This window comes from Seriola aureovittata, chromosome 10, assembly GCF_021018895.1.
Source record: "Seriola aureovittata isolate HTS-2021-v1 ecotype China chromosome 10, ASM2101889v1, whole genome shotgun sequence".
NCBI lineage: Eukaryota > Metazoa > Chordata > Actinopteri > Carangiformes > Carangidae > Seriola > Seriola aureovittata.
In genome coordinates this window covers 9,014,367-9,042,262 of record NC_079373.1, presented here as the reverse complement: position 1 = coordinate 9,042,262, position 27,896 = coordinate 9,014,367, and the positions used below count along the sequence as shown (strand labels likewise).

The following is a 27,896-nucleotide window of genomic DNA, read 5'->3' as shown; positions in this document are numbered from 1 at the left end:
GATTGAATGTGCCAAATAACATAAGATTTGTTGAAATAGATATTTAGCAGGGAAAAACATGCATCTGAAAAACTGTAGTGTCTGAGTGTCATTGCGTGTAACCTTGTGTGTTTTCATTCGACTCAAGTTTGACTGCAGAGCTTCATCACTGACAGAAAGTGATCTGCCCCCTAGTGGAAGACATTGGAATAAGAAACAAGAGTATTCATAGTGACCCTTCTAAGATTGGGCTGATATACAGTATGGTGGTGAGTACTTTGAAGTTTAAATATTCATAAGTGCACATGTTTGAGTCAGGATGGTGAGAACACAACAGCAGACAAACACCAGCTCTGACTTCAGTTTTATTTAAGGTTCATTTTTCCAGACCTGCAGAGGACAGTTCACTTCCTTTTAAGCGCCTCAATTTGTTTTTTTTTCCTCGCAACATCATGTTAAAACCCATTGTATGACTCTGTGTTGGTTTCTCCTGGATGAGTTTGTTCATTTTTGTGAATACTGTTAAATAGAGAACAGCAGGAGGGAGGGAGGTTGGGGGTGGGGTGGGGGGTGATAAGAGAGAGAGAGAGAGAAAGAGAGAGACAGAGCAAACACGGATCAGAATTAAGACTTCAAAAAGAAAAAAGGCGGTGGTCGGAGAGGTCGATCTCAAATCCTAAAGGCTGAGAGCTCCTTAAATCACTACTACAGTACTTGGTATTGTCTTGCAGCACCTTCCTTTGTGACACACACTCACATACAGTTGCCGAAGTCAAATACAATATTGCATATTTTTCAGCAATCGTTAACGCAAGGCTCCCCTTCCAATCACTCGAGCTCCTTTCTCTCATCTGTCCATTTTAAGGCCTCGTTTAAGCCCTCGTGGGTCAAACAAAGGGACCTGTTAACCCTTTTGCTACCCTCATTAGTATTTTTGACGTTTCCTCGTTCATTTAGTCATTGTCCTGTCTACTTGGTGGCTGTCCATGTTAGGGCTAGCTACTGTGGGTACCACACAGTGGCACTTTGAGTAAGAGTCTAACCCTAGTGCACAGGATGAGTGCCACGATCTCCCAAAGCCCTGGCTCCCTGCGGTTAGGCAGTGCTCTATCCTCTGATACAGAGGTTCAGCAAAATTTTCCCTCCAGCAGGACGGGGCCAGTGGGAGCCCTCCACTAAAGGGAATGTGGGCCAAGTGGCCTCTCAAGCAGACCATTTGTGTCCCTACCTAACAGGGAGCCCATGCATAGCCTGTGCCCTCAACTCCCCTGTGTCATCTGCATTCACTCTCTACTCACCAAATCTCAGCTGCTTTTTTTAACTTTTTTTGCATTTTTTTTTTTAAAAACCACTCTCAAAAAAGCTAAATGCCAACCCCTTTTTCTTTCTCTCTCTCACCTCGTCTTATTCACAACTCAGCTGTAAGAGTTAACCGTTTCACAGTCTCCTGTTAAAGTGGGGAGAATGAGGGTCTTTGGGGCAAAGCTTCAAAGAGCAGATTCACAGCTTGCTTCATTCCTCAAAAACTAATCGCGACTTCAACTTTCAAAAAACACAAATGTTGTTCATGCTTACTCATTAGTTACTTTTAAAAAAGACCTCACTTCAGCTAATTTGTTTCATCGCCAGTTTGTGGAGTTTGTGAACTCTTGTGCCACCACTGGGCGCTCAATGCTTTACTGTTTCTTGTGCTCTCCATAAATAGCAAGCGACACAATGAATCCCCATGTTACGCCCAGAACTAGGTCTAAGGAGTGGTGATGGTAGCAGACAAAGGGTACTGATAACTCGTGTGCCACAAACAAAAACAAAAACAAATAGGCCTTCAGAGTAGACAAAAAGGAAGGAGGAAGAGAAAAAGAAGAAAGCATGTTTGTTACTTTGTTAATAATTTTTCATACTCTGCAGATTGGTGTGTATTGCATTGGGGGGAGGGGGAGCAGGGTACAGGATGAGTGGGTATAAAGTGATAGTGGGGGAATGGATGGGTGTCTGCTGTAGTCTGTGTTCAGTGGCGGTCCACAGCGGCACTCTGTAGCAGCTCTGTGGCGGGCTGTCCCGGGGGTCTGAAGGCGGTCTGGAAGCCTGGGGGAGGGGAGTGGAACTGGCTGGCGGGGTTGGCTGTGGGAGGGGGCAGGTAGGGAGCCCAGCCGGCAGCTCTGTGGTGGAGGGGGAGGTGGGCGTCGAGGAGGCCGCTGTGGAGGGGCTGGGGAGTGGGCACTGCTGAACTCGCCGGGCCGTCCATCTCTGTGAGTGCCTGCAGGGACTTGAGCCAGTGTGGTGGGTTGTCGTCCTGGAGACAGTCTAAACTGCTGCCTGCTGAGGCCGGGATGCCTGAGGGGGGAGGCGGGGGAGAAAGAGGTCACAGGATAGATGAGTGATGACAAAAATACAGTGGGGACACTTCTCAACATATACATTCTCAACACACTGCAGTAAATACAAATATGGTGAAGCTCGTTTAGTTTTGTTGACAATTTAGCCTCATTGTACCATAAGTTGCTTTATTTAAAATAATCAAGATTGTCAGATTGTAATAAATAATTCCAATTGATATTTACTCTGTTAAGATTCACACAGCTGACTTTCGAGCTGAAATGATTGATTGATTAGTTGATTGGCAGAAAATTAATCATCAAATATTTTGATAACCGATTAATCGTTTGAGTAATTATTAGAGCAAAAGTACCACACTGCTTTGTAAATGTGAGGATTTGCTGCTTTTTTGTCAAATGTCTAATACCTTCAGGTTTTGGACAGCTGGCAAACAGCACTTTGAATATTTCACTTTCAGCAAAATCTTAAAATATTTAATTCAGAAAATAATTGGTGGATTCATTTATAATGAAATTAATGGTTAGTTGCAGTCCTAGCTAACTTTGTAATTGTGACATTCGCTTGAATTACAGTTACACTAGCTGCAGAAACTGCAAAATTAGCAATTATAACAAAGAATAAAAAATACTCCTTGTCGCAATCACATACATTATTCCAAACGCTTTTATATTGTAAGATGTTTCTGGTATTGTCCACATCTCATAAAACACTCCCTATATCAGGTTCCAAATAGCCCGACACCTTTGTCATGTAAGTGACGCTGCAACAGCCAATTAATGGTTACCATGTCCACATGACGAAAATTTTCTTCTAGCCAAATCCACACAAGGTTTGCAACGTCAACCTTGTGCCTAAAATTTGAGTCCATGCGGACTGTCCGCACTGCGATTACTGACGGACGAGTAAACGTTTGTTTTGTGCACCATGTGTGCATGGTTCATTTCCCATCCTCGGTCCTGTACTTCTTAAGGAGACACACACAATGTTTGTCTTTTATGACTTTTTCATGTTGTTTAGCCAAATACAGCAAATAAAGGGGCGCTTCTCCTTGCTGTTAGGAGGATGCCAACATATGTGGAATGTGTCCGCCTAGGCACACCCCCAATTCTAGTATGAACAGAAGTGCGTCCATGTCCACAGGACAAACACAAACCATGAACAAGCCTTAACAGCATTTCAGGAGCGATTCTTTCTGATTATTAATTAATTTATTGTCCAATAAAGACAATAAAAGCATAGGAAAAAAATGAAAATGCCATTACAAATTCCCAGAGGCCAAAGTGACCTTATTCAAAACACAAAATTCAATATCGAGCTGAAAGGATTAGTTGACTAAATGACTAATTAACAACTCTTTTAAACAATGACCAAAGTAACTTTTCATAGATGCCAAAATACAGCTTCTCCGATGTGTTTTTCTTGATTTATGAACTGCTGGTTGGACAACAAAAGCAATCGGTAGGGCTTAAGAAACCTGTAATGAGCATGTTTCATTATCTTGTAACATTTTATTGATCAAGCAAATAAGAGCATTTAAGCTGCAGATTCATTGTAAAAGAAAAGTTAGTTGCAACCCTAAATTAAATTTATAATGACATGAAACTGAAGCTAGAACCAGAAAATGTTTGGCATATTTGCCTAAAAAATTACTTAAACAATTAATTTCTTAATTAAATTTCTGTTGCTATACTGATTCACTGAGTTAGACTTTCTACCTGTGATGATAGCAGGGTCCATCCAACTGGCTGTGCCGTCCCAGCTCAGGCTGTGTGAAATGCCTGCGGGCCCCGCTGGCCCACCAATGTGGTTAACACTGTTGGAGGATGAGGAGGATGAAGAGGAAGAGGAGTTTGGGAGACCCCCGAAGTTGATATTGATGTTGGGCAGGAGAGCTCTCAGGCCGTCCTGCCACTCTTTCACATTTAAGCCGTCTATAGAGCCACTGTTTTCTGTATGGGAGGAGAGAAAAACAGATGTGTCAGCTTCTCAGGTGTTTTGATCACAGACTAGTGGTTGACTGCAGAACTGCATCTACCAGTGTTTTTGTTTCCACTGTAAGGTCAATAAAAGTTAATCAAAACAAGTATCACAATGCTGCATGGCAGTGTGCGTACTTTGTGACATTCAATAACATCATTATGTAACACATCTGATCTCTGTTTTCACATGAACTACTTCCACAGGACATAGAAAAGGTGCCACAGTGACCCAGGTGTCTGGTACCTGAGATGGGGATCCCTCCCAGCCCTGTGTTATGCTGAGGGGGCAGATTCAGGTCCAGGAAGTTACTGTGTGAGGCAGCACTGGCTGAGTGGTTCAAGTGTGTGAGGTTATTTCGTGTGGGGACGCCCATCCAGGGGTGTCTGGCGGCTGGCTGCTGCTGACTGGCCTGGCTGTTCTGACTGCCGGGGAAACTGAAGGAGCTGTAGATGGCTCTGTGGTGGAGCTGGGGGAGTCGTGGTAGGCCACTGGGGAAGTGGTGAGAGGCGGCGCTTGGGTTGGGGGGTGGCAGACTGGGACCATGATTGCTGCCCAGGGGAAGGGGCCCTGGGGACGAGGGACTCTGATCCTGCACCGACAGCTCCTTCTCTATCAGGTCAGCCAAAGCCTTGCGGGTGACGTCGAAAGGATCGAAGCCCAGGTCGTCGTCCTGCTGTTTGCTGGATGAGCCGAAGCCAAAGGCCGCCTGCCAATCTGTGGAGGAAGACACTGGTATTGTGTCTGTGAGGAAAGAAGACAGACAAGTTGATGGAGCTGTCCCCGAAATTCTTAGTCGACTAACAGCCATAAGATTCCCATGACTTCGACTTGATCAGTTGATTGGCTGGTGCAGAGCTACATCTGTGACCTCTCTTAACCTTTTAAAATATACTAACTCTTTACAGTCCATTTTTATGTGAAAACAAAAAAAAAATTGGTGAGACAAACATACCTACATTTCTACCCTGTTTGTGCCTCTCTAACTTTGGTTCAGTATCTCTTACACTCATTCTTTTGTCTTGCTGGTTATAAAATTTAAAGAGTTACCTTTCAAAGAAGAGCAGGGTTATGACTATAATCGAAGGGATCAAGAACAGTAACCTTTTTATTTTGGGTACATTATTTTCAGCCTTGTGTACTAAAATGGCGGTGTCCGGCAACAGGCTAAATCCCTCAAACTGTCTCTCATGTCTTTCTTTTGAAGCTGGATGGTCTTCATGTAGAAGACCTTTTAAAATCTTGTTATAAACTAACACATATTTGTGAGCACTACGGCAAAGCCAGAGATGCGTCATTCAGTAATGACTAATGAATTATAGCTCATTTCCCATGAAAAAAAACAAAAAAACATTTATTGACTAAATGTTGACTAATCTAATAAGAGGGGGCAGCTCTCCTAAGCATTTTGCTAGTTTTATTATCAGCGGCAATTTACAATGTCTGCAACAGCAGAAAATGCTAAAATTAATAAGTCACCACCATTATAGTCAATATTATGGTGTATAATGCTAACAGCCACAGTTTTATGAAAACAAATAGTCAGGATAAAACAGCTACAGGTCGAACCATCATTTGGAAACTAGACTAAAGCTTGATGCTGTGACTTGGTGGCATCAATGGTTTAAAAGCATAACCAGTCAGGCATTTAAGACATAAGAAACATTTCAATGAAAGCTCCATTGTACCTGATGTGAAGAGGCTCTGTGGTTCAGGGGTCATGGGCCAGTCTGAACTGCCGCGGGGTGAGCTGGGGAAGGGGGGCAGGCCAGCAGGGAGAGGGTTAGGATGTCTGAAGTTACTGTTGTCTGAAAAGAGCGACTGGGACTCAGCTGCCGCACCCTCAAAGGGCGAACGGGCTGTGAGGTCTGACACACTGATGGGCACCACCAGACTGGGCTTAGTTAAACCCGGGGGAGGGGAGGGGGAGTCACTGGTGGGTATCTAGAGAAAGAGAGAGGAACAAATGCTGGTGAGGTCGTCCTTCTCAGATCTGATTCACTATCATTTAGATGTAACTGAAATAAGAGGTAAGGTTGATTTACCTGTTGTAAAGTCTCTCCATTCACTATACCAATTGATTCTGGAGGTTTGTCACTAGGACTGCAAACAGAAAAGACAAAATTAGATACAAATTTACAGAAAATGCTAAAGCAAATTAAATACAATACTTTTTCTTCAGCATATGACCCTATTGCAGAGGAGTTGTCAGTGTTACCTGTTACTGTCACAATTTGAGGAGAAAGGGGACAGGGCGGTGCGCTGACCAGGACCCAGCTCTGTATCAAGCCCATCTGAAGTAATAACTTCTTGGTCTAGATAGTCTAGCAGCGGAGGGGACTTGCGGTCCTCTGAAAGCCCGTTGGCCAGTTTGTTATGCCCTGACAGCGTCGGCCACCCATCTTTACCATTGCTATTGTTGGTTCTGTTAAAAAACAGGAGCAGAATCAAGCTCAGCACAATAATCAAGATGTACTGTGGATGTAATTAGAGGAAGTACATAGAAGAAATAAATAACAACCTCTGTGTGGAGTTGGATTTACTCTTTGACTTCTCTGTACCACATGCTGGAGGTTGTAGAAAGCTAGGATTAATTTTATAGAGGTCTTGGAGGAGTTTCTGCTCGTACTCTTGATGTTTTCCCGCCTAAAAACAAATGACACAACATGAGATAACTGCCTTTTCAAACATTAACAACTCACACAGTTTAGAGCAAAGTTTCATTCTCAGACTTTACCTGCATCTCCTCTTTAGTAAAGCTAGCTGCTTCATCCCCCAGCTCATGTAGATACATACAATCAGGTTTGGGACACTGCATACTTTTAAGGAAGTAACTGCAGTACTTTGTTGTGCCTAAAGAAGCCTGTAACAAAAAAACAAAACAGATACAAGTTCTGAGTAAAATATTGTGCAAGAAAATGTGTACAAAAATTTCAAAGTTAAGGACTTTTCTTTCAATGACTTAGTGTAATCCTACTATTTTAAACTGCAAGTTGTTTAATTAAAACCTGTTTATGTATTACAAACAGGAAGAGAATACAGAATAAAGCAATCAAATGGCTTTTATGCAAATAAAAACAGCCATATACAGGATAGACAGCAAAAAGATTTAAAAATCTGATGAGTATAGTGGTAGACTTCTCACCTTGAGTGTTCTGCCATCAACAACCACATTGTTCACACACTGTATTGCTCTTAGAGCATCTTCAGAGCGGATGTAAGTGACATAAGCGCTGGCACTAGGCCCCTGAAAAAACAGAAATTAAAGTAAACTCACAAGTCAAAACCTCTAGGGCTACAATTAGCAATCGTTAACATGTTATAATCAGCTAACTTTTACACCACTCAATACATTAATCTATAAAATGTTATGTTTAGTAATTATATAAAAAAAAAAAAAATTTTTTAAAAGATAACGTAGAAAATAACATAAAATATAAAACCCCCAATGTAATAAACAAGCAAATCTTGGTAAAAATATCTGTAAAACTGTAAACAACACAGTGATTCACATTTTTGCTTGGTCTCAGACAAACTATTCTGCTATTTAAAAAATTGATATTGATTATGTTTATAAACCTATCAATTGCGAGTACATTGTGTCAGTTTCATTCAACCTCTCACCTGTGAACCTGCGTAAGATGTGCTATTGTTGATTACCACTTTATGGATTTTCCCAAACCTCCCAAAATACTCTGGTCGTTTTAGGACCTGTGGACACAACGCAAAAGAAGAACAGTTACCACAGTTTTGGTGCACTGTGAGCTCCTTAATACACAATATTCAACACAAGCTTTACACTTGAGGCTTCAGTGGGAGGTTGCAATAAGAGACCTTTATATGTACAACATTAAATCACTTCATATCAAAATGCTTTCAATTGTCACTAAGTGACTCTGTACTTACCTCCGGGTCGGCGAGTCGCTGTGAGAGCCCCACCACAAACACCAGATTTCTCTGGACCACTCTGACACTGGCCAGATGCTTGCGGTTTTCTGTCACCTTCTGCTTCTTCTCGTTCTGTTTCTGCTTCTTTTCATTTTTTATCCTTTGGATCTCCTCCTGTGACAGAGGCTTGTACACAGCCGGGTCCTCTGGGTACGGCTACACAGAGAAAAAACAAAGAATTTTTTGTCCATCATTTGGGAAAAAAAAAAAAAATGCCCCACTAGTTTAAATGATGTGGCCTTGTGAAGGATAGTGAGTATCTGAGGCCTTTGGTTGTCAGTATGGTAGTTCAACAGGCATCACTAGCCAAACTGCTGAGGCTATAGATTTTAATTGATGATGAACTGACGTTTAAACAAACCAGCCACTTTGAAAAGGTGGTCGAATAGTTCATTTCCACCTTGTATTAGCATTTGGACACTCAACATCATCATGTCTGCTTTGCTGAACACATCCTCTCTGCCGTCACAACATACAAACCAGCCTCAACTTGTGACGAATTTCTCTGCAATCGCTCATCTCATCATTTCCTCACCTTTCTGCAGGCGGGGCAGAGGCCGTTCTCGTCTGTGCGGATGCGATGCCAACAGAAGCGGCAGATCTGGTAGCCACAGGTGCAGGGGAAGAAGTTGACGTCATCAATCTCCAGCGGCTCCATGCACAGAGGGCACTCCATGGGGTCGTCCTTCATTTCAGGGCTGTGGGACATCCTATGGCGTGGCGAGGGTGAGTGTTAAAGCTGGTCACAGAGCACAGGGCTAAGAAAACAGAGAAAACAAGCGCCTGAGTGTGAGAGCTTCATCATGGCATGAGTGAAAATATGTCAACTAAACACATTTTTTCAACTACTTGAACTTGTCCATACACACATCAACAGCAGGATGGTACAGCAATCCGCAGCAGAGTTTATGACTGCAGAGTTCACAAAATTGGATTGAGCACACACCGAAATATATTTATATAAATATCTTTTATGTATACTTCTACCTAGTCAGCAGCAGAGAAAACACTACACTGAGTTACACTAGTTTATTAGGTATACCTAGCTAAAACTACTGCAGTCTAATGCAATACATCTTACTGTTACTTAATGTTTTATCATTTAGCCTACAAAATAACAAAAAATAGTGCACCCCGAGTTGACATCATAAAATGTCTTTTTTTAGTTTGACCAAAAGTAAAACAAATATATGTGTATGTTTACAAAGAAGCAGCAAATCCTCACATTTGAGAAGTTGAAGACTGAGAACATTTTCACCATGTTTGCTGGAAAAATGACTGAAACGATTAATCAGTTATTAGAATAGTTGCTGGCAGGTTTTTTGTCAATGGACTAGATTAGTTGAGTAATTGTTTCGGCTCTAATTGCAAGTGTGTTGGTGATCAATTCATAAAAAGTTATATTAAGTTTGTGATGGGTCACAAACCACAAAAATGACCATAAAGTTGAATCAATGCCTCCCTACGACAGTTACAACAAAAACAGAACATTATAACCTTCAAGGAGGTACGATTTATTGCAGTGCTGCTGAATTAAATTGCCTTAGTTTTAGCAAGGAAGCTGAAAAATGAGTCTACATCCTAAAACACAAGCTAAAATCAGCACTGATGCGGATGTTGTGGTATCTTTCTGGGATTAACAGTACCTTACTCGACACAACGTCATGATGGACGTTAAAGGGAAATTCTGAAAACTGCGTCTATTTACGAATGAACAGTCTGTTTTTTCAGCTAAACACCAGCCAGGTTATACGTGACAGGACCGATGCCATCAAACCCAGGCAGATAAAACCCACGGTGTAGAGCTGAAGAAGACGATAACAGGGACATGCCAACATTACAAATAGCTAGCGGTATTTTGCTCATAATTTCACATATCAGAGTGTCGCAGCTTCTCTCGCAGATACCAACTGACTCGCAATGTCGTGTGTGAAGCCAGAATACCTAGTTAGCCAGGCTGGTAACTTTAGCTGCTATGTCTTGTGGATCGTACATTATGACAGATGTTATTTGACTAACGTTAGGCTAAGCTAACATTAGCCGCAAATTGGGTAAAAGAAGCCGGTCTGATTAAGTGCGAGTATCCAGGGGTAAATGGAAGTTTAATCACAAAAACAAAACATACAGAGATCAATACTGACTGGATATTGATGTTAAATGTTTTAAAAAAACGCATGACATAACGTTATGCGTTCTCCTACATATCAACTGACAGCTTGCTTCATGCTAACCGCTAGCATGCTAAATTATCATGAAAATGTACGGCGCGGCCTACACAAGCTAAGGCTGGACTGGAGGCAGGTTGTTGGCAGCATAAACAACTGACACTGCACTCACGGCAATAAGACAACCTGGGCAGTGCTCTGGTAAGCTTGGGGATACTCTGGTTTCAGTCTGTGTAGTCGTAACAGACACAGATGTCCTTTAATTACTGAGGGAGAATTGAAGCTGGCTAGTCCAGCTAGCAGCCTGGCTAACGTTAGCGTCACTTACCCTGTCCGTATTTAGCTTAGATTCCACTCCGAGGGAGTCACAGCAGATTGGGCGGAGACTGCAAGCCAATGTATCTGAAATGTCAAAATTTCTATAAACGGTCACTTAAGAAACCGTAAGTGTGTTGGTCTGTTGTAATTAAAAGGCTATAAAGATGTTTTTGCCCCTTTCTTTTCTTGGTATTGTGGAGACAATTTACGCTCAAACCACCATCTTAGCTAGCATTAAAGTTGGGAGGAGGGAATGGGGCAAGTATTCTGTGCCACTGAGTCTGCGCAGATGGACAGACTCTTTGTGGGACATTGAGTTTTTGGCGTTTCTAAAAAGTGTCGTACTTAAGTACACGTGAGATTCTTTACTTGAGTATTGACATTTTATACGACTTTCGGGTTTTGACGAGTATTCCAAGCCATTTTAATACCATATAGAATTTACTTTAATACCTGTTCCATGATCATACTGATTTGAGTATGAACGGTATGGAATTATTTACAAAGTTCATTCATTTATTGACATTTATATCTCATATTTGTCACTCCCTCCCAACAATTCCAAATAATATCATTAATTAATCATTAAACTATGGGCCTGGATGAGCAGCAGAAAACGAACATTTGAATGGATGGAAGGATTAACCAATTTAAATAGCAATATAGGCTAATCATCTGTCTCCACATACGTTTTATATAATATCAGAGGTTTGGAAAAAACGTACTTTTCAGTTTTACAGTTTTTGCTATAATGACATATAAAAACATTCTATAAGTGGCATTGCCACTGATAGCAGGCTGTAAAAATATGTAAGAACTTTTGTAAATGAAATTCAAGAATCTTTAATACATTTAAAAAGTGGTATTACTTCTTTTAAGAAATAAAACATCAAAACACCAGACTACCCTATAATGTATAATGTTACATAATTTATTTACAAGGATTTGTAATCAATAGCTCAAGTAAAGTTTTTTAAAAAGTGTTGATTGTCTGTGTTTTTGCTATCGGATATCGGTTAGAACAATCTAAAATATTGAATAAAATCAGTATTTATTGGTTTTTCTATGACGTGTGATTCATTTACTCACAGTATCACACAAACATCTATTAAAAAAACAATGCAAAATGACCCAAATTCCTGACACATTTCTCTAGTAATGTTACCCAACTAAAATTATTTTTAATCTATCCACCTAAAGCTTGGTTTGGGCCAGTTCTGGACTTTGTTGGGATCCACTAAGTCTAAGGTGAGTGTGGGAGCAATGGGGTGCGGTGATGCTAGGGACAGCCGTGCAGCCAGGAGCCCCATCTGAACACAGCTGTCTGTGTCTTGCTGCTGGAGAATCCCTGCCATCAAAGCACCTGCAAGACTGCACACAGAGTGGGGATGAGTGTCTTGTTTGAATTGTTTAGGCATGATTTTGTGAGAGAGAGAGAGAGAGAGAGAGAGAGAGAGAGAATAGAGGTCATGGGAAATGAAAAGTAGCTGAAACTGTAGCAGCAGAAGGAAAAGATGTGAAAAAGAGAAATGAAGAGGAAGTAGGTCAAGTAAATTTTTAGCACCTATCTCCTGCTCCTGATACATTCACTGTCTCTTCTGCAGTCACAATCAGTGCTGGGTAGTGTACAGCACAAAGCTGTCTTCTCTGTGAACCCAAGTGCAGCAAAAATTATCTTCACAGTTTTTCTCTTAGTAATCATCATCATCTTCATTGTCAGCTTTAATATAGACCGTCCTTACCCTCTTCTGTTTTCTTGGCTGCAGGTTGACTGAGCCTGCATTGTGCTCTCCACACACCATCACACCATTAGACCCCAGAGTCACCACCAGACAGTGAAGATGCTCCAGAAGGGGGCGTGAGAGAGCCACAGCAACATTCAGCACCTCCTCGAGAGAGCTTGGCAGCACTGTCACCCCACAAGACAAACCCACATCCGCAGCTACAATCATACTAGTTGCATTTTTCACAAGAAACCTTACTTTAACAACTGTGGGTGGAAATGTGTGTCAGTAAAAAGGGGAAATGAGTCTACAGCTGAACCATTTAATACTGTTTTCTGTCTTTCATTGGACTTCTGTTTACCTTCAGGCGTTGGGATACCAAGCGTTTTGTTCATGGTGCACAACTCCACCAGGTTTGGGGATGAATAGGACAGAGACTTCCAGGCATCTGATAGGAAAGGCTTACGAGCCTTTTGTGCATCTGTTGGCTCATACCAAACTGTGACACACATTGATGGTATTACATGAAAATCAATGAAAGATTCTGTCCACAATCTTTCATAATCTTTTAGGGCACGTCTTCCCCATGCTTACCATTGATGTTGTGCTTTTTGGCAACACGACAAACATAGTCGATGGTGGAGACAGGGATATTTCCATCGAGGCACACAAGAGTTGCTGATGAAATCTGCTCCTCAAACTGTGACACCTATAAAAAGATGTTTAAAGATAGAATAAGGAAATAGTAATTAAATAAGTAAAGTTTATATTTTTAGCAGATTTTAAAAGCCAGAAGTGCTTCATAGATACACATAAAATACAACAATAATTTCAGGGATTAGTCAAAGATAGAGGAATTAAACTAAATTTAAAATGAAATACGGTTGCAACTAATGATTATTTTAATTGATAAATCATTGTTTCGTCTATAAAATATATTTATTTTGTTGAAAACCCAGACCTATTCAGGTCAGATCTTTGGAGGACAAAGAAAACCATCACATATTAGCATTTGAGAAGGCGTGGAACAGTGATAGTTTAAACTCTAACACCAACAATGTAAAACCATCTGAGAAATAAGTTGTATGCAATAGCCTATACAGGTGGATAGTTAGTGAATGTGGAGATAATATATTTCAAGATTTCAGTTCTGGTTGATTTGTCAACTCCTGCTTATTTGCGGTAACATTAACAATGTGTTCATTTCAAAATGACATGGTTATCAATCATTGATAAATGGATTACATCAATACAGGACATATGAACACGCACACAAATTATGCACATCATCAGCATGAGCAGTCTTTTGAATTTTCGAGTATGTGTGTGTGTTGTTGCCTGTAAATCCTTTGTGCATGTCCACTGACAATGCAAATGACTATGTACAGAGGTAACTAATGAGTGTAATTCAACAGCAATAGCACAACACCATGAATAGTATTAAAATGTGGGTTTAATATGAGGAAAATTTAAGGATTAAAACTTTTTAATGTGAATATGGTATCGGAACACCAAGGCTGAACTAGTCTGACTAAAAGCAAACGCCTTTGTCTTAGACTTACATACTGCTCTGTGATTTGCTGGTGAATGTCCATGTCTCCCATTCCAAGACTCATCTCTCCACTCTCAGTGATAACAACACAGTACGTGGCTGTGCTTTGCTCTTCCAGCCTGGCCACACCACTGGTGTTCTTACAGAAATAAGAAAGAGACAACATTTACATATTGAAGTAAAAGGAATTTTAATCATGCTTAGTGGCAATCAGCTGTTGATGCTCACATACCATATGTTTACAGTAGTTTAACACTGCATCACTGTGTGAATCAGCTCCAATAGCTGAGATGAACAGAGGTCTGTGGCCTAAGCGACTCAGGGAGTCTTGAGGGAAAACACCAAAGAAATGAGTGTCAGACAATCAGGTTTAATCCAATGAGGTTAACGTGCACGAACATAATCAGATAAACAAACTCACCAGCGATGTTCCGTCCTACACCACCAAATGACTGACAGACGCTTCCTGGGTTAGTCTGTCCATACTGAAAGAGCAACACCTGTTTTCAGATGTAATTTCTACGTAATAAAGTTTCACATGATCTGGAGCAGTGCAGATGAAAACGCATTGCAAGTTAAACTTACATGCATTGTTTTCGCTTTTGCTTTGGCAATGAAATCCACATTGATTCCTCCTATGACAACCTGTAAAACAACAGCACTGCAGGTACTTTCCAATATTGGACGACACACTGACAGATTTTGAATGAAGTCTGTCATATGTGTTTATACTCACAATATCTGACTCTGATTGTGATGAGTGTTTTCCAGAATGAGGAGTTTGGCTTCTTAATTTTCTCTCATTCATTTCTTTTGAGAGTGCACAGGCTATTTGACTTCCAACTCTAGCGTTGTTATGAATGAGAGCAATGTCTTGAAACATAACAGGTTAAGGACAGTGTATTACAGCCCAAAGGTAATCCACAGTAGACATTTCAGGCCACTGCAGTTTAACATTGTCAGCCTAAGAGACAACATACAGTATCTATATGATCATGTTCTCTGTACAAGTTCTCAGTGATTTAGATTTTCTGTAGGATACTGGCCTGAAGGGACTTTCCTTTAGTCAGCTCATTGACCCTCTGAAGAATGAATGGCGTCACATCTCTTCCTGTGATACCTTTAGCACTGAGCAAATCAAGAAGACAACAGTAAGTGATAATTTTCCCAGCTTTGTCGATCACTTTGACATCACCACAAAGAAATCCAGACAAATTTTCGATGGCTGCTGTGAAAGCAACACAGCAACAGGTTACAACAGAGACGCTCTGTACCTTGCCTCTGTCACCGCAGCCTGTATGGCTTCTTCAATCTGCTTCCCTGCAGCTGCATGCTCCTCTGGGATGGGCACCGCTAACAGGACGCCACTTTGATGACCCAGGGACAGAGTGCTTGCTGACAGACACGGAAAACAGATATACAGACTAATTAGTAATGAGACAAACCAACTGTAAAATGGGTATACTGACTTAAACATATTCTGTGCCTAACATACTATTCTTAAAGATCTGAGCCTGGCAAAATTAAGTGATGATGGGCATTGAATCTGTTAAGGCGCAAGGAAATAGGATATAAAATGTTGATATACCAATGAGTTTTGCAGCCTCCGCGGGGTTGCTGACTTGGTACGGGGAAGTGAATCCACTTCGTGGAGAGAAGAAGGCTGGAAAATGCTTTGACTTTCCGTAAGTGACTACACAGACACCATGTGTTTCCTGAGTAAAGATACATAGCAGATGAAACAACCAGAAGTACGAGAATTTTGTTTTAAGTCACATCTCAACCAATTTGATAGAAAAATATTGTATTTTTGTACATATTTAGCTGTCTAAAGTACAACTCCAATGGGAAGAGACTCTGATTTGCCATTGTATGTGACATTCTTACAAGGAATTCAAGGGTGCGACCAATGTCCAGAATAGATTTGACCCCAGCAGAGACCACAGCAATGGGAGTCCTTCCCAGCTCTGTCAGGTCTGCACTGATGTCCAGACCTGGAGGAATAATCATTTAGTCAGTCATTAATAGTAAGGCTTTGAATAAAGTGTTACCATCCTATTCTTCTTCCCTTGCAAAGAAAAAGCAAACTAGCTATCCTGACAGTTGTGGTGTTCTTACACATGAACCTCAGCCTCAGAGTGATCTATCCCGTCACCAGGTGGGATGGCCCTAAAGCAGCCCTTAGTTATGCTGCCTAGACTGCTGGGGGGACTCCCATGATGCATTGAGCACTCTCTCTCTTTCTGCATTCATATCATACTACTTCATGTCATTAAATTGTATTTTCTCTCTCCCTTAGTTTCTGCTTCTCCTCTGTGTCTCTCTCTGTCCTCATTCTGCAGGTATCTCTGACTCTGGAGCTACAGGATCCAGATCACACTCATTATTATTATTATTATTATTATTATTATAATTATTTTACAGCTGTTCCTGGTTTCTCCCTCTCTTTCTCTTTCTCACTCTCTCCCTCTCTCTCCACTACCCCCCACCCCCTCTTTCTCCTCTCAAACCCAACCAGTCGAGGCAGACGGCCACCCACCCTGAGTCCGGCTCTGTTGGAGGTTTTATTCCTGTTAAAAGGGAGTTTTTCCTCCCCACTGTCACCAAGTGCTTGCTCATTGTGGGAGCTGTTGGGTTTCAGTGCCTGAAGATAATGTTTATTATGATTTAGCGCTATACAAATAAAACTGAATGGAATTGAATTGAACTGAGAAAGGAGGCCAAAACCATCCAGCCTGTATGTTTTCATGGTTTCGAAGTTGTCCTTATAGTTATAAGGTATCACTATGCCCAAAAGTCAGATAGTTATCTTCCAACATGGTGCGTGTCATCTTACTGTTCTCTCCGTCTCTGTGAACTCCTCCAATGCCACCTGTGACAAACACAGGGATGCCAGCTCGATGTGCTGCTATCATAGTGGCTGACACTGTCGTTCCTCCAGAGAGCCCCTGACAAAACAACATACACATACAGGACTGCAGGCACAACACCACAATCAATGATACATTGACATAATCAAAGTGGATGAGACCCTGCCACCAGGTCAACCTTCATGTATTTTAGACGGCGACAGATTTGAATTTCCAGTGGTGGAATGTAAGTAATGTAACTTACTAAAGTTCTTCAGTAGCTAAACTGCTGTGGTCTAAAGATTTTAGTTACTTGTACTTGGCCTAGTTTGCATTTCCCCCCTGTCCTCCTATTTTATACTTCTACTCTATAACGTTTCAGAGCAAAATATTGCACTTTTTACTCCACTACAACTATTTTAATTATTTCAATTATTGTTACTTGTGACCTTTCAGATTGTACATGACAAAAACACATGATAATGATGAAGATGATGCATTGCTATACAAATCATCTAACCACTATATAAAGTATCTAAAACTGGCTCCACACTGATGAACTGCAACATAAAAATGCTGTTACATGTGTTTGTTAGAGATAAAAACTGAATCATATCTGAAGGAAGCTACACTCTTCCACAACTGTGAAGTTCATATCTGAGTTGAATGTACTGCAGTCTCACTTTGCTTAAGACGAATGGAAGATCACGGCGGGACACCTTCAGGGAGCTCTTGCAGCGGGCAAGGTGGTCAAGCTCCTCTGATGACAGACCAACATGGACTTTGCCTTCGATCACTCCAACTGTGGCTGGAGTGGCTCCTTCAGCTCGTACAATATCCTCCACCTCCTTTGCTGTGCTGGAGTAACACATAAATAATGCTCATTATCAACGGTTGAAACAATTTCACATAATCAGTTTGATGGCACTTGATGGTCATTCTGGGTACCTGAGGTTGTGTGGATAGGGCATGCCATGTGTGATAATAGTGCTCTCAAGGGCAACCACCGGTTTGTTTTCTGCCACCGCCCGTGATACAGATGGATGAACTCTGAAGAGTCTGTCTGAGAGAAGAGATCAGGGTCAATTCACAAATAATACTCATTATTGTCATTATGCTTTGAGCTGTGTGTACAATTCACCATTTTTGCACCATGTGCTCTGATAAGTTGTAATTCCTCTTCTCAGGATGAGTGCAGAGGCTCTCTTCAGCACGCTCATTCTCTTCAGTTTGAGGGAAACCCTGAAAAGTGAAAGTTTGAAATTTTAGTTTAAAAAAAAAAAAACAAGACTATTGGTCGAAACCTAATGTATTGTTGGACCACTTCTGGTCAAATCCTGATTTTATACATGCGACGTCTTTTGACAAAATCCCCATACACATAAGTTAAAGACAAAGACTGTGCAGTGATTTCAGCTATATTGTGAAATAACTGATCTCATCTCTTACACAGCGCACATCTCCTGGGATCCACAGCCATCTGCTTTTTATTTCTAATTCACTGTCTGAGATGTAGAATTGGTCAGTGTGTTGTAGTACGAAGCCTCGTTTTTCGTGTTAAAGTTATTGCATTACGTGTTAAAACAAACCCAACAATTCCTGTAATCGTTTCAGATTAAACGCCCACTAGCGTTTCAGTAGGCAAAGACCCTTTATTTCTTAACAAGGCTTTTATTGCTGCACTGCAGTTAGGGTATTGTCTTATTTCCGGTTGATGACGTGTCTCTTGTTTACTTGCTATTCAAATCTGCTAGTTTCTTTAGCAGTTACCGATGACTTCTCTCTCTCCCTCTTCAGGTTTAACTCTGGGTTTTCAGTCTTGTGACTTTACTCCTTATCCAGGTTAATCACCATGGCAACTCGTGCTGAACTTCTGACCTGCTTCGGAGCGGGATAAAGTGGAACTGAAAAACTGAGTCATCATTTCGAAAGGATCATGACGGAAACTAGAGACAACCAACGAACACTAGATAAAATCAGTCCAACCGCTTCCCTGTTTGAGTCTTTCCATGGGTCCACTTTTAAAACAGAGGAGGCTTTTATCACAATAAATAAACAGGTTACACAATGAATATTATATATATTATTATATAGCTTCATTTGAACTGAACCAATATTTTTAAATCCCGACAGGATTTCTGACAGTGTTGCTGCTTTTACTCTCTTCCTCATCACTGCAGCTCAGAATAACATGAGGAGACTGTGACAGTAGCTGGGAATAAAAACTAAACTCTCTTTATTTATTTTATTTTGTCTTTTATTAGAAAATGACTAACACAAAATATTCAAATATTTCCATGATTATAAATGAGCATTTCAGTCAGATGTGCCTCACCAGTTATCAACTACTTCTCTTCTCTCTGCTTTGGCAGCAGAAACAGTCTGACAGTTTTTTGCATCACATGTTCATAATAGTTTGTTCATAATCAGATAAAGAGTTAAATAGTCATATTCTATATACCTCAAATAGGGCAGGTGCTCTTTATAAAACACTTACTCAGTAAGAAACTTAATAGTAATTAATGCACTTATATATGTATATCCTTAGCCTGACTTTAATCACTGGAAATTAATTCTAGTGTTTGTCTTGATTCTAGTTATGTGATCATATTGTTTACATATCGACTTGTTGAATATCAGTTTTGGATATGGCTATAACTGAAATTTCTCACATCATATTCAGAACTTTATTCATGGTTCTTTTACATGAACACGCTCAAAGTCAGATAGAAAACCTCCTTTAGTAATAATGATACATGTAATGAAAGTAGTTTATTAGCTGTAATGGAGGCGAGGCTCGGTGTATTGGAAGCGCTCCTCCGCTTTCCTGCAGTTCCTGAGCAGCCAGGAAACAGGAGCAGCTCGGTAGACTGCCTGTAATACTAGGTGTAGCCCTAAGACCAGTGTTGGCATCCATACATGGTCCAGCCACACACCAAGTTTATACGCAGTCTTGTTTGAAAGACTAGGTATAAATCTGCTGACAATGCCTTAATTGGCAACACTGCAGACTGAATAGAAAAGTGCCAGAAACTCCAACTCAGTGACATGGCATTCAGCTGACCAGTGGTGGATATATGATTTGTCAGTCAGTCTGTCAGTCAGTCATATTACAGATTATAGGGGTGGCCCCGCTGTTGCAGTCTAGCCAAAAATCAGTGTCAGCTCATCCTCATCAACGACTTGAGTAGATCAATTGTCTTTCATTGCAGTCTGATACTGCCATTGATTTACTCGTGATTATGGTCTCCTCTCTATTCCAAATACTAGAACTTGGGAAGTTCATTTTTAATATGTTCAGTTGACATTTACAGTGTTATGCTAACTACTCTAAACACAAATGAGATTAAATTAGTGTTTCTAATAGTCTGATTAGGTTTTAAAACTAAAACCAACAAACTCTGAAAACCCTCTGCAAGTTTCATTTCCAACATCCATTCAAAAGTTACAATCCCACAACATTAAATAAGAGACGGACGCAGTGACTGAACCAAAACCCAGTCTTCACAATTGCAAACACTAACACTAAAGGGACCATAAAATTGATTTTGTTCCTAAGTTTACTTGTTACAGAATCCTTTATTTGGTGGAAAACATATATCTAACAAATGATGGTCTTTAAGAAAAACGATCACACAGGATGTGCTTGTCAAGTGTGCAGTGTGTTCTTTTTTTATCACTGCGAGGCACAAGACTCATTCAGCCATTGTGAGGATTTTCTTTGCTCCAATTAGTTTGGAAAAATTCCCACCACCCTCTCTTCTTTGGGGCCTCAAGAATTCACACCCAAATTCCAGAGCTGGGGTCTGTATGGTTGTCCTCTCCTACTTCACTGTATCAATGCACGAGAGATTGTTGGCTGATATGATAGCTGAAATGTGTTGCACTGTCAGTAACTTATAAGACAAAAGCAAAAGAAATGTAGTTAACAATGTTTGTCTTTTTTTGTGTCAACAAACAAAGTTTAACAGCTTTAGGTTTTAATCTAATACCTCATCAATGGCACTGAGAGGATAAGAGACACCGATAAGTGCACAGCGATAATAAATCATCTGAAAAGCTGCATAAGTAAAAGGAAAGAAGTCATCAACAATAACTAACACTCTCTGCTAGGAGGGAGACCATTTACCGTGTTAAAAGTCCTTTACACATTACATTCAAAACATTTTGTCCGCAAAAAGAGTTAAATGCTCACCTTCTCCAGTCCAATAAAATACTAGAAACTTTGCCCAGTTGGCCGAACTTTGACCCGAACACTGTTTACACAGTCCAAAAGCATCAACCACAGATCTCTTTGGTCTGAACTACTCTGGAGTCGATTCCCAATGAAAGGAAGTTATATTCAACATGCATCTTGCAAATATACTGCAGAACAGATATCTAGACAAGCTAATATACAATACGGTACAACAACAACCAAAGCAGCTTTGTGTATAAAAAATCCACATAGGTATTCTTTATAAAGATTGCAAAGAAGTGATAAATGTTCCTACAACGTTTTTTGCCTCGACATGACATTTAACCACAAATTCATTGTTTTTTTATTTTATGGTCAGTTTCATATCTATTAGTATCCACTGGGAGATCAACAGATTTCTGTCGTTGTTATGATGTTGAGAAGGAATTTGACCTCTGAATCACGACATAACTGTCATCACACAGCACAACTGACGGACTGTCCTCGATATTTTCCACAGACAGCTGGCAGGATCTTCTTCATGAGCATCTCAAGACCCCAATACAATCCAATCAAACTGGCAGCATGTCCTCAACAATAAGATGATTGAGTTCAACTGAGGAACACATTTGGAGCTGTTCGGCCATGTAGAGGCCTGTTTTGTCTGCAGTGATTTCACTTTCATGTGTCTTTACATGGCTGAGGACTTGGATGGAGTCAGGTACAAAATATGTGATGAGGTTTGTGACATCGCATTGTCATAGATATCCTCTGAGGTCTCCTCAACCTCCACCTCTGAGCTCTGCAGTAATTCATCCTCAAACCACTGTGGATGCACCAGCTGATATGCATGGAAAGCCTCTATAGCGTCCCGCAGGGCTCTACCTGAGAGGCACCGATGATACTCGTCCTCTGAAAGCCCTTCAATGTGATTCACTCTGCCTGGTTCATGCTTTTCTGTGTCGTGGATTCTGAAAAAGATCTCCTCAAACTGCTTCATCAGCTTGTACCGTACTGTAATGTTCAAAGGTGAAGGAACATCCTCTTCTGAACAAATGTCATCAAAATAAGCCACTATGTATTTTTCAAAGGAAGCTGATCGAATAAAATGGGGGACCATGAGGCTGAGGGCTGGAGTGAGCATGTCACCTACAGGTGAGCGGGCGTCCTCTCTCAGAAAAACCTGTTTGTGACCGCACATGGCTCTCCATTTGGCTTGTACTCCTGGTGAGCACAGGATTAGTATCTTATCTGAAGAGCTTAGTATTTGCTCTCTGTGCCAGTCCAACCACTGAATGCTTCCCAACATTCCCAGTCTGGCAGAGTCCAGAAGATCCAGGACCACTTCAGTACCGCATTTGGTCGCCAGGAAGCCACAGAGCTTGAGAACAATGTTTTTGTATAACGGGTGGTCCAGGGAGTAGATGATGAGCACTCGTTTTCTCTCCTGGAGCTGGAAACCCTCTGGTTCGCTTTTGGCAGCAGATGAAGGTGTGTTCACAGAATCTGAGAGAAGGATGGAGACAAAATTCACAAGTTACTGTATCAAGGACTGTAAGTAACTAAAATGATCCCCTCTTTTACCAGCTGCAACATTTAAGTGATATACACATTAATGCATCAAATAATTACAGTACAACAATATACAGTATTCGGAAATGGGACGTTTGGCATTATGATAATTTTTGATGCTTTAAATATATTTTAATATACAAGATCTTGACTTACCACACTGTGGTATTGCTACTTTTACTTCAGAGAAAAATCTGGCTTCGTCTACAACCACTGCTTATGTGTATGGGCAGATGAGTCATATAAATGTCAAATTAACATGATATTTTTATGCTCAAATGATTCCAGCTTACTAAAAATAACACCAAGTGTCTGTAAAATTAAAAAAAAAAAAAGGCCAATGTAAAGATATTGACCATTTGCAGAAAACATTGCCACTCTCAGCATATTGGCTCCTCTGTACATACAGGAAGTGTTTGAACTTCATTCTAATGATTTCACAAATAAGAAACTCACTGATTTTGCAGTGGTCAAGTCCCTGGACGTCTCTGGTTTTTTGCAGCTGAAAATCCTGTGGTTGGTCTTTGGCAGCAGATGAGGGTGTGTTCACAGAATCTGAGAGAGGGATGGAGACAATTGATTATTTTTCTACTCAAGTTGTGTTTTCTATTCAAGAGTTTATTTATAAGAGGGCAAACCTTTATGAAATGCTCTCCACAGGAAATAAAAAAGAAAAACTTCAATGACAAGCAGCCCCACAACTGCCTTTATAATTAACGTCCGCGGTGGATAATCTAAAAGCACAAACATACATATGATTAGCTTAGTACCGCTACAAACAAAAAAAGTTAACCAAAATATCATTAGACCAGTGATTCCCAACCTGTGGATCTGGGGCCCTTCCACTGGGTCACAGTATAAATCTTAGGGGCTTGTGAGATGGTAAACGGGAAAGGAAAAAATAAAAAAATAAAATTCTACTACATAAATTTGCTGCTTTATCTTTGCATTTTAGTGAAAAATAGGATTATTTAACCTCTTCAGGTGTCAAAAATATTCAAATCAGACAATCAGAGAAGTTTAGAAGTCAAAATTCAAAAACCTCTACAACAGGGGGTCAAAACTGAACAGCGCTTTATTTGAATAGGTCATGAGCCAAAAAGGTTGGGAACCACTGATTTATGCTCTGTACCATATAGTCACTGAAAATCTACCAGACAGTATATATCTCAAAAATTGTACTTACATAGGCAGTAATTGAGTTCGTCCTCGTGGCGACAGCAGTGATTTTTGCATCGTGGAAAATACGGCTGAATCTTTGAAACAACAGAGAAGAGTCAGCTTTTGATATTACATCTCTACAAGTAAGATACATCGTTAACTCGAAGGGACTCTGTCATAAAATTATAATTTAACTCACCGTTAACAACATTTCACATTGTGAGAGCTGCCACAACCCAAATTCAAATGTCACAATCAGTGATGTTGTATTTTCCTGTTTGTTTAATGGAATAACAAAATGCGTTCTGGTTTAATGTGTGCACTCTACAGTATATCGTGCTAAACAAGCATTAAATCATATGAATAAAATAAGTGACATATTCATTATATTTACCTTTGAGACATTCCTTGAATGATGGAGAGCCTGGCTCTGGATGGATACTTGGTATCTTTCTGAATACTGTGCTGCCTCAAAACTCACCACAATGTACAACTTTTTATGTTGCCTATCAACAGACATGGCAGCGGTCATGTGAGGCTCCCACAGGCTACCTGAAATAACAAAAACACGCAGAAGACAATGTCTAGATCGGCCAGGATTTCTTTGGATACTTAAAACTCTTTAGATTTAGTGTAAAATTTACCATTTTCAAGACACGTTCTGGCTGTTTGGATTCTGCTGTCATCACATCCTGGAAATGACAGTCAACATTACAATCAGCTGATTTGACTTTTTAAAGTTTTCTTTGAATTGGATTTACAAGAAGAATCAAATCACTCAGTGAACTGTGGTAATGATCACTGAATTATAAGCACACAATTTATTCATTCTTGATATAATTAGAGCACATAATCAGTTTCCTGTTGTAAGTAATAAAACGGCAATTGAATAATGAAAACAAAATAAAGCAATAAAAGCAGAAGATTTTCTACAGCCGAAACAGGAGGAGGCCAAAGTAACAGCTTATACCTTACATTTCATCAAAAGTGATATCAGACAAAAACGGTCCTCTTGTCATGCTAATGCCAACATGGTATTCTGATCATAAACTTTGCAATACCTCAATCAATTTTTCCTCGCTTTTTCACACACACACACACACACACACACTTCAGTGATCTGTATGTGGAGGAAACTCACTTGGGAAGGTGATCCGCTTTCTGATCCTGTTGTCTCCACTCTTAGGTTCTGGCAAATTAACAACTGACACCATATATGTTTGCCCGGGCTCCACCACAACTCCATCCAAGGACAATGTCCACTAGTACAGAAACAAAAATTGCAGGAGTCTAATCTGTTAATACAATGTATATATTGGTTGGTACTGAAAAAAATTGTTGAAGCAATACGTTTGTGTCTTACCCTCGTATAGTTTGGATTCAGCTGCCGTTGGAGATTGTAGAGAAACTGCACACACATACTTTGATTTGTACTTTCATCCAGAATATTTATCTCGGATCCGCGAAGGTTTAATACACCTGCTGTGAATACAAGTTTTACATCAAAGTTTTTGATGAAAGACTGGCTTAACAGCTTTACATGTTTTATCTGATGCATTTTAAAATGTGAGATACAATGAACAATACTGTGGTCTTAAAATACAATATAGTAATAACAAAGATTTTAGCATTACTTACCATCTGACTTTAGTTTCCATTGCACATTCATAACAGGGACAGTCCCGTGTTTGTCCATTTCGACTCCAACATGCTCAGGACCCCAGTCTGGGCTGGTAGGAGCACGTTGTACAACCACTCTTTTGTCTGAACAGTTATCTGGCATTTAGGGAATGGTCTATATATTATTATGTTTCAAGTGGTGGAAAGTAGCTCACAAGAATGCAATAAATTACTCAAGTACTGCACTTACGATCAGTTTTGAAGTACTTGTACTTTACTTGAATATTTCAATTTATTTTGTAAATGAGATTTTTTTAAAATATAGCAGCAAACAACTATTTTCTATATAAAGATATAGTGGAGTAATGGCATCCTGAGCAGAGGATGAAGTCATACCCCGTGTTTTGTAATCTGAGTTTCTGTTCTTTGTTTTCAGTATCCAGTCTGGCAGCGCATGCAAACTAGTGCATGTACATATTAGTCAATGTGAGTCCCTCCTTGTTAAACCGTTGGCCCTCCATACTTTTATAAACACACAGTTACTGCCCACAGGTGAGATGGCACAGTGCAATACGCAGGTGTCAGGTGAAAGCGACCTCCTCCATTTCCAATACATCCATAAATTAAAGTTTTTACCGGCCCGGCCCCAGGAGATTAATCCAAGGCTGAAAGTCTTTCCCAGAACAACCCTGGAGCCAATACTCAGAGGAAAATCCTACGAGCTGCTAAAGGGCTCCAGCTTGACTCAGAACTGGATTATTCTCCTCAATGTATAAGTAACTTCATGTCTACATAATCTTACATGTTACATGTTTTCATTTGTGACTGGCTACAGTAGGCATGATTATGTTCGCTAACTTGCTGTTACCCATATTATGAGTATGTTTGGCAAATGTTGCTATCGCTAACTTGTTTACCGCCAGGATTGCTGTGAAGCGTATCGGGGCAAGGGAGGGAGGGTTGTGGCTGAACAGAGGCCTCTGGTGTGACCAACAAAGTATTTGTTTTAGTCTGAGACGCTGGTGGTCGAGTGCAACCTCTAGTGGCAGTGACAATCGTCTACAGAAACTTTAATGCAACATTATATTAATATACTCACACACTCATACTCAATAATAATAATTAACAATCAAATTATGATATGTTATTATAGATTAAGATAAGACTATTGACCCCTGGGGGAAAATTCACAAGTTACTGCACCAAGTACTATAAAGCAACTAAAATGATCCCTTCTTGTACCAGGTGCAACATTTAAGTGATATACATTAATGCATCAAATAATTACAATATAACAATTGTAACATTTGGTTGAACTCTTCTGTACATACAGGACGTGTTTAAACTTAATTTTAATGAATTGACAAATAAAAAACTCACTGATTTTGCAGTGGTCAAGTCCCTGTAAAAAATACAAGATAGACAGTGACTTCATGACGCTTGGAATATAAATGACATTAACTTAAATTAGTTTTATAAGATTGCTTGTATCCTCACCGGTTGACTGCAGTCCAGACGTTTGTTAAGAATCCAAAAAGAAGATGACACTGTGAGTCCAGCACTCAAACAAAAACAGAAGAAAAGAACATGGATCATTCTGGTGTAGCTGGTGTAGCTGCACAATAAAGGTAGCTTTAAAAAGCTTTTTTATGCTTTAAAAACTACAGAGAAAATACGAAAATCTAACAATAATCAACTCTGTTTGTAAAGATGGTTCAAGAGTTTGCTTGAACAAACGCTGAGAAAGCTCACAGTGATCTGACTTTTGTCAGTATGAATACTGTTATAATTATCAGGTACTGATATCTGAAATGAATACACAGGAAGGATGCCCTTATCAAACGTGGTTAGTATTTTCCATTCTCAGCGAGAGCACTGCATGGGCTGAAAACACTCCTCTCCAAATGAGCAATGTTTTAGAAAATTCTGTGACGAACAAAAGTTTCTTTTTCCTTGTTGCGGTTTGTACGTTAAGTGCCAACTGATGCCAACTGCAAAACAATATGTCTAAACATCAAACAGTCACTAGGTGGCAGCAGTGACCAGATTTACAAGCAGTACATTTTAAGTTTAAATAGTATCAATTGCATTTGTTTTTGTTTTTTTGTTTTTTGGCATGTGGATATTTTTTAACAATAAAACAAAAAACAGTAGTAGAAGCAGTTGAACAATAAACAGTAGAAATTTGACAGAAATTGAAGAGAGAAAGAGACATGCAGCAAAGAAACTCACAGCCAGACCTGAAACGGCTCTGCAGTAGTTACAAAAAAAGTGTCTTAAACCTCTGTAGGCAGGGAGAACACCTCTTAAACTGCACTTTTAACATTCAGTCTACCTTCAGGCAACATCACCTAAATATACATATAGAAGAACATCTGAGTTCAGAGGATCAACACATGAAGCCAGCAGACAGCCAGGGGTTTTACCACTAAACCTTCAGCTATTCACTGTTTGGTTACAAGGGCTTATATTGTATAGGACAAAAATGTGGCTGTAGCTGTGTGTTAATTCCTGTCG

The 27,896-nt window shown here is 40.1% G+C and overlaps 3 protein-coding genes across 4 annotated transcripts; all 3 read right to left on the bottom strand.

Annotated features, from left to right (window-relative positions):
- Positions 1 to 331: 331 nt before the first annotated feature.
- Positions 332 to 11,408, bottom strand: cnot4a (CCR4-NOT transcription complex, subunit 4a). The gene is made up of 13 exons (XM_056387152.1): positions 10,735 to 11,408; positions 8,777 to 8,999; positions 8,200 to 8,397; positions 7,918 to 8,004; positions 7,439 to 7,540; positions 7,031 to 7,156; positions 6,815 to 6,939; positions 6,512 to 6,718; positions 6,339 to 6,396; positions 5,982 to 6,237; positions 4,540 to 5,037; positions 4,032 to 4,265; positions 332 to 2,313 (listed from the first exon to the last, which is right to left on the bottom strand). The coding sequence occupies exons 2-13, from the start codon at positions 8,948 to 8,950 to the stop codon at positions 1,988 to 1,990; spliced, it is 2,391 nt and encodes a 796-aa protein (XP_056243127.1). The 5' UTR covers positions 8,951 to 8,999; positions 10,735 to 11,408; the 3' UTR covers positions 332 to 1,987.
- A 143-nt stretch (positions 11,409 to 11,551) lies between these two features.
- Positions 11,552 to 18,452, bottom strand: zgc:136858 (uncharacterized protein LOC678543 homolog). Of its 2 annotated transcripts, XM_056387153.1 has the most exons (19): positions 18,299 to 18,452; positions 17,991 to 18,091; positions 17,798 to 17,912; positions 17,533 to 17,707; positions 16,837 to 16,948; positions 15,888 to 15,994; positions 15,589 to 15,715; positions 15,275 to 15,395; positions 15,043 to 15,128; positions 14,737 to 14,873; positions 14,586 to 14,645; positions 14,422 to 14,485; positions 14,233 to 14,327; positions 14,011 to 14,139; positions 13,043 to 13,157; positions 12,810 to 12,947; positions 12,467 to 12,633; positions 12,289 to 12,371; positions 11,552 to 12,095 (listed from the first exon to the last, which is right to left on the bottom strand). In XM_056387153.1, exons 1-19 carry the CDS (start codon positions 18,307 to 18,309, stop codon positions 11,906 to 11,908), a joined length of 2,133 nt encoding a protein of 710 aa, XP_056243128.1. In that variant the 5' UTR covers positions 18,310 to 18,452; the 3' UTR covers positions 11,552 to 11,905. The 2 variants fall into 2 exon arrangements, with proteins under 2 accessions (XP_056243128.1, XP_056243129.1); XM_056387154.1 differs by lacking the exon at positions 18,299 to 18,452 and having other exon boundaries at positions 17,798 to 17,908.
- A 2,507-nt stretch (positions 18,453 to 20,959) lies between these two features.
- LOC130175727 (interleukin-17 receptor A) lies at positions 20,960 to 27,504 on the bottom strand. The gene is given in 13 exon segments (XM_056386241.1): positions 20,960 to 21,777; positions 21,780 to 22,532; positions 23,055 to 23,153; positions 23,237 to 23,332; positions 23,785 to 23,854; positions 23,959 to 24,033; positions 24,154 to 24,311; positions 24,404 to 24,451; positions 24,901 to 25,021; positions 25,123 to 25,241; positions 25,398 to 25,535; positions 26,760 to 26,781; positions 26,877 to 27,504. Coding segments are annotated over 13 exon segments (1,977 nt in total). The 5' UTR covers positions 26,976 to 27,504; the 3' UTR covers positions 20,960 to 21,598.
- Positions 27,505 to 27,896: the final 392 nt, after the last annotated feature.